This window comes from Mytilus californianus, unplaced genomic scaffold (genome assembly GCF_021869535.1).
Source record: "Mytilus californianus isolate M0D057914Y unplaced genomic scaffold, xbMytCali1.0.p SCAF_13, whole genome shotgun sequence".
Lineage (NCBI taxonomy): Eukaryota > Metazoa > Mollusca > Bivalvia > Mytilida > Mytilidae > Mytilus > Mytilus californianus.
The window spans coordinates 18,729,805-18,740,611 of record NW_026262615.1 but is presented as its reverse complement, the minus strand read 5'-3'; the positions used below and the strand labels follow the sequence as shown (position 1 = coordinate 18,740,611).

The 10,807-nt window shown below is 30.3% G+C and overlaps 1 protein-coding gene and 1 long non-coding RNA gene across 2 annotated transcripts; both read right to left on the bottom strand.

Moving 5' to 3' along the window:
* Positions 1-730: 730 nt before the first annotated feature.
* On the bottom strand, positions 731-5,108 carry LOC127723312 (uncharacterized). Its single transcript, XM_052229881.1, has 6 exons — positions 4,997-5,108; positions 4,572-4,707; positions 3,704-3,991; positions 1,875-2,526; positions 1,081-1,164; positions 731-760 (listed from the first exon to the last, which is right to left on the bottom strand). Exons 1-4 carry the CDS (start codon positions 5,073-5,075, stop codon positions 2,106-2,108), a joined length of 924 nt encoding a protein of 307 aa, XP_052085841.1. The 5' UTR covers positions 5,076-5,108; the 3' UTR covers positions 731-760; positions 1,081-1,164; positions 1,875-2,105.
* A 10-nt stretch (positions 5,109-5,118) lies between these two features.
* LOC127723319 (uncharacterized) lies at positions 5,119-9,466 on the bottom strand. Its single transcript, XR_007991994.1, has 3 exons — positions 9,437-9,466; positions 8,544-8,581; positions 5,119-5,404 (listed from the first exon to the last, which is right to left on the bottom strand). It is a non-coding gene; the product is annotated as an uncharacterized LOC127723319 (long non-coding RNA).
* Between the last annotated feature and the right edge of the window lie 1,341 nt (positions 9,467-10,807).

Genomic DNA, 10,807 nt, shown 5'->3' with positions numbered 1-10,807 from the left:
TATTATGGTGTGCACAGAGATGTCAGTAAAAAGAAACAAATGTATTGATAAAAAATATGTAAATCGTCCAAATATTATTATGTTTAAGAAAATTATGAATTTAAATAAAAAATCTAAACTGAGAAAGCTGTGTACTTTCATTAGATTTTTTGCTCTGTGTAATCATGTATTTATGTCTGTATTATTGATGTCATGTAGTGTCTGTATACCATTGTAATTGCAAAGGTTTGATAGAATAAAGATATACATAGAGACCAAATAATTGTTTATGCCCTCAGGTATGATAATAAATGTTAGTTTTTTATTCATTCCATATTCTCTCTATTAATTTTAATGAGCATTTGGTATTGAATTATTACTCAATAATCATTTCATTTCTTTTTCAGTATCCAGTGAAGGTTCTTACAAAGATAGATAATATTTCACTATGTTATAAAGTGAAGGGACAAAAGCTCAGAGCAGCTATATTATGTACAATCAGTGCTCTTTCAACTGCTGCAAATCAATAAACAGATAAACAAATGAACAATTTATTCATGATAAGGGATATGCCCTTGAAATAACATTTTATAATATTTTGTGATAACTTATAGAAAATGTGAGACTCTATTTGTCAGAATTTTGATATAAATTAAGAGTTTAAAATGATCTTGGTCTTAAACTGTAAAAAAAAAAAGATTTGATTTGAAAAAAGTTCCAATGTTGAGCAAAGAACAATGACAATTCGCTAAGGCATTGTCATAGATGATGAGTTCTGGAGCTGTAAAAAAAATCTAGCTTTAAACATACAGTTAGATTAAACAAATGAGTACCACATTTTGCAAATTACCTTCCACCAAGCATTGGGAATGATATCAACAATTTCAAAAATTAAATAACATATCATATTGCATATGAATACCTACAACAAATGTATTGTTTGAAAAGCAGGTTGTGACTAACATTTAATATGAAATAAAATATTAATTTGTATGGTATTCATCATATGGGATTGTAAAATTTGTAAAATTGTGGATATTACCACATCTTTTATATTTATAAAGTTATCAAGTAGAATGATTGTTGAAAAACTGTTATTACCTTTGGAAAATCTGGTTTTCAGTACAGTAAAGGGAACATTAGGGGACTCTGCTACTGTCATTACCTCATATCCATAGCAAACACCTGCAATTAAAAAATTAGATTTATTTTCTGATTTCTAAAAGTTTTATGGGGTAATGAGGTTAAGCATCCATTTTTAGCTCACCTGGTCTGAAGGGTCAAGTGGGCTATTCTCATCATTTGTTGTTAGTTGTCGTTCATTGTCATCATTTACTTTAAACGTTTTGAATTTCTTCTGGAGATCCACTAGATGGAATGGAACCAAACATGGCATGAATGTTCTTTATGAGGTGCTGACATCCATCATCTAAGATGGCCCCCAGTGGGGGACTTAGTATAACATAGGACTATAAAGGAAATTATAGTAACATACAAATGTCTTATTTAGATAACCACTGAATGAAATGAAATCAAACATGGCATAAATGTTCCTTTTGAGGTGCTGATGATGTGTTGCTACTTTGTTGCTGATTTACTGTTTGAGATGGCAACCTGGATTTTTTATCAATTTACATGACCAATATTTAACAAAATTTCGACTCAATCATTATTTGGGTATCTGTTATGATTTTTATTTAATTTTACATGATTGCCAAAACGAAAGTAAAGTAGGGTGAGTGACACATGCTCTTGAGAGCCTCTAAGGTTGAAACTTTTTCATTTGAATGTTGAATAGATTATTTAAGAGCAATAATTGATATATAATTTTAATATGATTGAAGTCTATATGTTAGACTTTAACGGAAAATAATTGTAATTTACTTGTTACTCACCATGTGGACAAAGAATTGTAAACAATCCTGGCAACAAAGTCGGGTGGCTATGTGTTCTTTTTCTGCAAGATGGCTGTTTAACATTCTTCACATCAGCCTCATACAGGCCCCTCTCCCTCAATACTGGAAGGGATGGAAAGTATGATAGGGAATTTGGCTCAGTTGAAGTTGTGTCAGCATCAAGTTGTTTGGTAATATTCAATGAAGGCTTAAATGGTAATCCAGCCCTTGTCAACAAAACATCCATAATAGGCTCAAGATTTTCCATATATAATTCTCCCTGCTTACGTATAATGTTGAACAAAATAGGAAAAACATTTTGAATTTTCCTATTTTCTCAGCATCAGAGGAAATCGAAATAAGCTTTTTTAGTAGTTGTCGGTTTTCTTCTGTTGCTAAAACCATTCCACAAGCTGGAGTTTCACTACTCAAAGATCTTAGCAGAGATCTGACTTCTTGGCAGCATGTTATCTTCTTCGTTGTTTTATTTTCATTTTTAATTTGTAAGAGAAGCCCAGTTAAACATTTCTCATAACTCTCTAAGCTGTTCATGAAGATTGCATATTCATCATTGTCCATTCCATGCAAAGCAAATTTCTTCAATAGTCTTCTGCACTCTGGTCTGTGTAAAAAAACTTGACTGCTGTGGGAAGTATAAAAAGAAAAAAAAAAATTATAATGCATCACAAAAGTGTTCTTTTTCTACAAGATGGCTGTTTTACCTTTTTCACATTAGCCTCATACAGGCCCCTCTCCCTCAATACTGGAAGGGGCCCATTGGTGGCCTTTCAGGTATTTCACATCCAATCTTTTATGGTAATATTCTTTATAAAGCACAAAAATTTCAATATTTACCTCAGAGGCTAACGAAAACCTTTAAATAGACCTATTAAGAAGGGAACTGTTGTCAGGTCATTAAAGATTGCATATTTTGGCTTTAATATTGATTCACTTATAGGGTCTTTGCATCGGAACTAAACACATTTATTTAAAAACCAGTTGTTGGCATGACACGGGTTATGTTCTTCTCATATATGTTATGATGGTATGATACTAAACCCCTAACGGGAGGGCTTGTGCCTGATATTCATATGACGAAGATATAATCTTTCAATCAGTTTAATTAAAGTCTTGAGCTGGCATGTCAGTTAACTGCTAGTAGTCTGTTGTTATTAATGTATTATTGTCATTTTGTTTATTTTCTTATGTTTCTTCTTCTGACATCAGACTCGGACTTCTCTTGAACTGAATTTTAATGTGCGTAATGTTATGCGTTTACTTTTCTACATTGTCTAGAGGTATAGGGGGAGGGTTGAGATCTCAAAACATGTTTAACCCTGCTGCATTTTTGCGCCTGTCCCAAGTCAGGAGACTCTGGCCTTTGTTAGTCTTGTATTATTTTTAATTTTAGTTTCTTTAGTACAATTTGGAGTTTAGTATGGCATTCATTATCACTGTACTAGTATATATATTTGTTTAGGGGCCAGCTGAAGGACGCCTCGGGATGTGGGAATTCCTCACTGCATTGAAGACCTGTTGGTGACCTTCTGCTGTTGTCTGTTCTATGGTCGGGTTGTTGTCTCTTTGACACATTCCCCATTTCCATTCTCAATTTTATTTGCCCGTTGTCTGTTCTTTGGTCGGGTTGTTGTCACTTTGACACATTCCCTATTTCCATTTTCAATAAACTGAGAAAAAGTCAAACCTCAACACATTGGTGATGCTTGCTCACTCTATTTATTTACTTGTTATGTTATATATAAAATACAATTTGATTAAAAAAAAGGATTTTTATCTTATGAAATGAAATTCATGGAATTGATACTTATCTTCCTTTCACTGGTTCTGAACATGGTTTTTCTGCAAACAAGAAAACATCCCGCCAGCTTAACATTCGTTTTCTGAATGAAAGAGTTGTAGCATCCGTTACAACAACTGATGGATCAGGTCCACACTTTGAACAAGTGAATCCCTCTTCATAGGTTACATCTAATAGGTTGATGTATGAATACCAGGCCAATTGAAGTCTCTGGTATGAGAATTGTTTGTCCACATCAAGGTGTCCATGATATTTGTACATCTGGCAGAGAGCAACATATTCTGTGAACATTGTTGACCTAAGAAAATATAATATGCACATCTCATCAAAACTCTTCTAGAGTAGTATTTTTATGTAGCATTCTAAATGACAAGTAGAAACAGCAATAACAATTTTTAAGGGTATCAAAATGAATATATATTACCACACTTGATTTTCACATAATTATTGAAATATGAATGCATAACACTAAATATCATAATATGCAATACTCAAACTATTCTTTTTTAAATACTGTTTAATGTTTTAAGGATGTTCCTTTTCTTTTACAAAATAATAGGCCTCTTTAAAGACTCTTATAAATTGAACATATGAAAGCAGTGTAACTCAAAATGAAGAAAAATAAAAGGTTTGTGTGTTTCTTTTGAGATATCATCAATTACAAATTTGGCTGGATGTAATTCTCTCTAGATTTTCCTGACATTTAACATTGACATCTATTTTCTCAAAAATGCTATGATAAAAAATCACTAGAATATTCCAAGATTTTAAGAAATCAGATAAAAGTCAAAAACAGAATAGATCGCATTCTTAATCAAATTATGAATTGATTAATTTTTTCAAAAATAGCATACTATTTTTAATATAATGAAACTTACTTTCCTTGAAGGAAGTATGACAAATATCTTCTCGTAACTTCATATGCCACGCAATACATCCCCATATTGATGACCCCATATTCCTGTCCATCAAACGACTCCTCAGTTTTACACACTTTGCATTTCCAAGTATTGACTATAAGAAAGAGTATATCAAATTTAAAGCTGGTAAAGAATAGTGTTAATTCAAACATTTTTCAAAAATGTCCATATTAAATAATTATTAATCCACAAAATTAAATCATAAATCCTAGTTAATTATGAATATTCAACTTTGAATCTCTTATATTTTACTCTCTTTGATATGTTTTTTTGTTGGGAAATTTTTAACTGTTATCTATTCATATATTTTAAAGTATGTCAAACAAAATTTTTTTGAAAGAACAAATTAATTTATTGATAATGTAAAGCTCTGTGAAAAATACCTTTGAGTGTGTAAATACGGTTCTCTGTTATAACATCAACTGATTTACAGATTGGATCAAACTCAGAGGTGCAGCACATTTTACACTGTTCTGGAATAGCCAGATTGCATCTCCAGTTGAAGAAATGTCTTCAGTGAAATCAAATGGTATTTTCTTAGAGGATAAACATTTGATTTTTACTTTCAATTCCTTTTCCTTGTCAGTGTGATTGCTCCTCCAGTTCAGTAATTCTTCACCTAGGTCATTACTTTCTGAGTCAAAAATCGAATGGACTTCTCTTACATGCACACAGGAAGTAGAACTACATGTTAAACAATCAAAATAGCTATTGTTCACCTTTACAATCCCTATACCTGATGAGCAACAGATGCATAGTACATTTCTGCTAAGAGGGAACGATTCTTTTATCTGAAAAAGAAAATGGTTCTTAAACTATTGCTTGCTTTTTCGTACATCCACGTTGAGTGTAGAAATCAATAAGGCTACCAAAAACTCAAGATTATTAATAAAATTCAAGGATTCATAATTTTAAACAAACCGTAAACTGGCACCTTAACAAGAAACCATAAATAATTAAACATAAAAGAGAGATAATATTTACAGTCCTAGATACATATTTCGTATGTAGAGAAGACTGGTGACCTTAACAAGAATCTGTAAATAGGTAAACATAGAAGGAAGATAATATTTACAGTCCTAGATACATATTTTATATGTAGAGAAGACTGATAACCATAACAAGAAACTGTAAATAGGTAAATATAAAAGGGAGATAATATCTACAGTTATAGATACATATTTTATATGTAGAGAAGACTGATAACCTTAACAAGAAGTTGTAAATAGGTAAATATAAAAGGGAGATAACATCTACAGTCATAGATACATATTTTATATGTAGAGAAGACTGATAACCTGACAAAAGAATCTGCAAATAGGTAAATATAGAAGGGAGATAATATTTACAGTCCTAGATACATATTTCATATGTAGAGAAGACTGATAACCTGAACAAGAAATTGTAAATAGGTAAACATAAAAGGGAGATAATATCTACAGTCCTAGATACATATTTTATATGTAGAGAAGACTGATAACCTTAACAAGAAGTTGTAAATAGGTAAACATAGAAGGGAGATAATATCTACTGTCCTAGATACATATTTTATATGTAGAGAAGACTGATAACCTAAACAAGAAGTTGTAAATAGGTAAATATAAAAGGGAGATAATATCTACAGTCATAGATACATATTTTATATGTAGAGAAGGCTGATAACCTGAACAAGAAATTGTAAATAAGTAAACATAGAAGGGAGATAATATCTACAGTCCTAGATACATATTTTATATGTAGAGAAGACTGATAACCATAACAAGAAACTGTAAATAGGTAAACACAGAAGGAAGATAATATTTACAGTCCTAGATACATATTTTATATGTAGAGAAGACTGATAACCTTAACAAGAAGTTGTAAATAGGTAAATATAAAAGGGAGATAATATCTACAGTCATAGATACATATTTTATATGTAGAGAAGACTGATAACCTGACAAAAGAATCTGCAAATAGGTAAATATAGAAGGGAGATAATATTTACAGTCCTAGATACATATTTCATATGTAGAGAAGACTGATAACCTTAACAAGAAATTGTAAATAGGTAAACATAGAAGGGAGATAATATCTACTGTCCTAGATACATATTTTATATGTAGAGAAGACTGATAACCTGAACAAGAAATTGTAAATAGGTAAAAATAGAAGGGAGATAATATCTACAGTCCTAGATACATATTTTATATGTAGAGAAGACTGATAACCTTAACAAGAAGTTGTAAATAGGTAAATATAAAAGGGAGATAATATCTACAGTCATAGATACATATTTTATATGTAGAGAAGACTGATAACCTGAACAAGAAATTGTAAATAGGTAAAAATAGAAGGGAGATAATATCTACAGTCCTAGATACATATTTTATATGTAGAGAAGACTGATAACCTTAGCAAGAAGTTGAAAATAGGTAAACATATTGCTTGCTTTTTCGTACATCCACATTGAGTGTAGAAATCAATAAGGCTACCAAAAACTCAAGATTATTAATAAAATTCAAGGATTCATAATTTTAAATAAACCGTAAACTGGCACCTTAACAAGAAACCATAAATAATTAAACATAAAAGGGAGATAATATTTACAGTCCCAGATACATATTTCATATGTAGAGAAGACTGATAACCTGAACAAGAAATTGTAATTAGGTAAACATAGAAGGGAGATAATATCTACAGTCCTAGATACATATTTTATATGTAGAGAAGACTGATAATCTTAACAAGAAGTTGTAAATAGGTAAATATAAAAGGGAGATAACATCTACAGTTATAGATACATATTTTATATGTAGAGAAGACTGATAACCTGAACAAGAAATTGTAAATAGGTAAACATAGAAGGGAGATAATATCTACTGTCCTAGATACATATTATACATGTACATCTGTACTTTTGACATTAACAATAAACTTTAACACATATAGTCAGGCATACAAGGGAGATAATATTCACAGTCTTAGATATATATTATATAAATTCTGAAATTTTGTAGGTGAAATTTTTGAATGCAAATAATATGATTGAGCAAGCATCCAATTGATGAGAACTATTCTAATATCTTATATATCTGTATGAAAGTATTTCTAAAGTGCTCTGGTCTGTCTTGCATATTTTTTATTCAAATAAGATGGCAATATTAAATGCAAGCAATAATTTCTGATTATAAACTACATTATGTTGAAAGGACTGATATGCTTTAGACCTTTACCAGAACCTTTAAACACATATAGATTTGCAACTTCAGATTCAAAATTGTGCCTAGACTCACAAGGATATTTATCGTGACATTATCATAGAAAAGTAGATTTAGATCTTTCTGTTAAATTTTTTTTTGAAATATCAATTTTTATGTATAAGTGTCAAAGTGATGGTTTATATTATTGTGATAAATGTCTTTTTAGCCTTGTGAGTTTCGTCCCTTTCTAAAATAAATTAATGTAAGTTCATATGCAATTGGGACTCATCAGTAGGCATTGCATATGATTTAAAATAAAATACTGAAATGTATATATATATGCATGCTGTTCAGTGTGAGCCTAGGCTCCCTGTTGAAAACAGTACCATGACCTATTAATGGTTTACTTTTATAGATTGTGACTTTGATGAAGAGTTGTTTCATTTGCACTCATACCACATCTTCCTTTATCTATTAACAAGAACCTGTAAATAGGTACACATAAAGGGGAGATAATATCTACAGTCCTAGATACATATTTTATATGTAAAACGAACTGTAATGTCGTATGACAGAAAATGTACACAGTCTTTGACCATGAACAGTGCTAAATATGAAAACAAATTATTTAATTTAACCAGTATAGTACGACATGTGCACATTTGGTATTTAAATCTTTAAGTGAACTCATATAAGATAAGTTAAACAAATGTCTGAGTATATTTGTTAAAAGAAACTATTTTCTTACCTCAACATTAGCCGATGTGTTATTGGTGTAATCATGATCTGAAAAAAAAATGATTTTAAACTATCAGACTTTCTTCATTCCATTTGCAGAAGCACTACAGCTTTAATATTTTTTAATCTGCTAAGTGTCTATAAGGACCAAAATTAGTACAATTAATTTTCAATTTGTAACAAAAGAATAAATAGTAGCTGCATAGGTTATAGTGCTAAGCTCATCACTGGTAAATCTCCATATAAATGCAACTAATACTTCTTCCTGATATGGGAAAAACTTCAGTGCCTGAGTGTGGAATATCCCTGATTACTTAATGAACATTTAAAACAATATATCAAAACAAACTAGAAATTTCATAACAAAAAGAGCAAAGAATACATACATCAGTAAATAAAATAATACAACAGGAGTTGAAGGATTTAAATTGCAAAATTTAAATAATTTAGGTACCATTTGATAAAACTGTGTAATCTAATAAGAATGAGAACAGACTTGAATAAAAGAAGACTTTCAATAGTATTTTCTTTATTATTAATGCAATAATTCCCAAGTTTATAACTCCTAAAAAATATTATATCAGATTGTTTCAAATTGTCAAACTTGTTGCTAAAACAAATCCCAAAAAAACAATGAATATTGTTCAATTGAGAGAATTTACTACATTGAATTTGCTTTATTGACATTTTCGTATCCAAAAGACAAACACTGCATCAAACAAAATTGAAAAGCAAAACTTTTGTAGAGGATGTTAACTCTTTTTTAGCATTTTTTTTTTCTGAAGGAGAGTTTTAAGTGTGAAAACATTTTCAATATTCAACTGGCATCCATTTCTCGTCACATATTCATTGATATAACCAGATATTTTAAAACAGACAGTATATATAATAAATATTTTATACCTTTCTGAATTTCTGGGCAGATGTCATAAAAACAATCAACTTCTTGAAAGATATTACATACAGCTTGACAATGCAGACATTGTTTAAAAGTTGTTGAAAAAACTGTTAAAAAAAGATCATCATTAAAATCTAAGATAAATGAAAACTGACATAAGCTAATCCATACATACAGTTATTTCTCTCAAATAAGTTATTTTCATTAAAAAGGTAATAGGTTGTAATTATTATTATTAACAATACTAGACAAAGTGATGCCCCCGCCCACTCCCCTATGAAGTATGCCCCTGCAGATGCAAACTTTTATTTCAAAATACACAAAGTTAAACATGGGAGCACATAGTTTTATTGTTCACTGTAGGACTTCCTCTTATACAGATAAATACTCTAAAAATTACTAAGTTCAACTTTCTCCCAAAAGAGCAATTATTAATAAAAATCAAAACCTTAACCACAGGCACACAATAAGTATATGTAAAAACAGTCAGTAAATGGAACACATCATAGCATTCAAATTGTAAGAGAAGTTTTCAGAAAATGCTATGCATCTCATATGCAAGTTTATACTGCAAAAATTACTAAGTTCAACTATCTCCCATAAAAGCAAATATCAATACCCTAACCACATGCACATCCACATGTACATCTTCAATATGTGTACAAACAGACAGCAATGTGAAAACATTAGCATTCACACTGTAGGTGGAGAAATGCAGAATAACTATATACGCATAATAGGACAGACGGTCTACAACAGGGGTAAAACAATATGCCCTCAACTTAACTTTTACTTGCGGGGCATAAAATACTAGTTAATACGTAGAGATATATAGATATATGTTAAATCTCATGATATATATGTATTTAATAGAAAAGATCTAAACAGAGAGTTGCTATTCATTGAGGTTTTGAGTTTCGTATTAACAGATAGATTTCCACTAACAGATAGATTTCAACAGAGAGCATCATTTGGATACCTTTATAACAAGGAGTCTAATAAGTTTGTATTGAGGTTATATATTAACTCAAAATATTACTAATAAGCAACTGTACCTTCAAAATCAGTAACAACATGGTCTGAAAGACTCTCAAGTAGTTTATGTCTATTTGGATCACAACAGCAGCTGTAAACCCATCTAACTTCATTTGAAAATGATTTTGGTTCTCGTTTAACAATGAAAAATTCTTCTTCCTATTTAAAAAAAGTATCAAATGTTTATTCATGTTGGACAAGGAATACTGGTTATCAACTTTAATTCAACCTGTGGATCTTGGGAAAAGTCACATGTTTGTTAACTTCTAATTATTTTTTTTATCTGTAATGTAATCAGATATTTTTTTCTATCCTTCTGTCTTGTATAAATATTGCTGATA

Bases quoted from the DNA above. Each gene is read 5' to 3' on its own strand.
- LOC127723312 (XM_052229881.1), bottom strand. From the start codon at position 5,075: ATGTGCTGCACCTCTGAGTTTGATCCAATCTGTAAATCAGTTGATGTT. The intron at 4,708-4,996 runs GTATTTTTCACA...TCTTTCTTATAG, and splicing joins CCGTATTTACACACTCAAAG to TCAATACTTGGAAATGCAAA. The intron at 3,992-4,571 runs GTAAGTTTCATT...ATATTTTCTTAG, and splicing joins TCATACTTCCTTCAAGGAAA to GTCAACAATGTTCACAGAAT.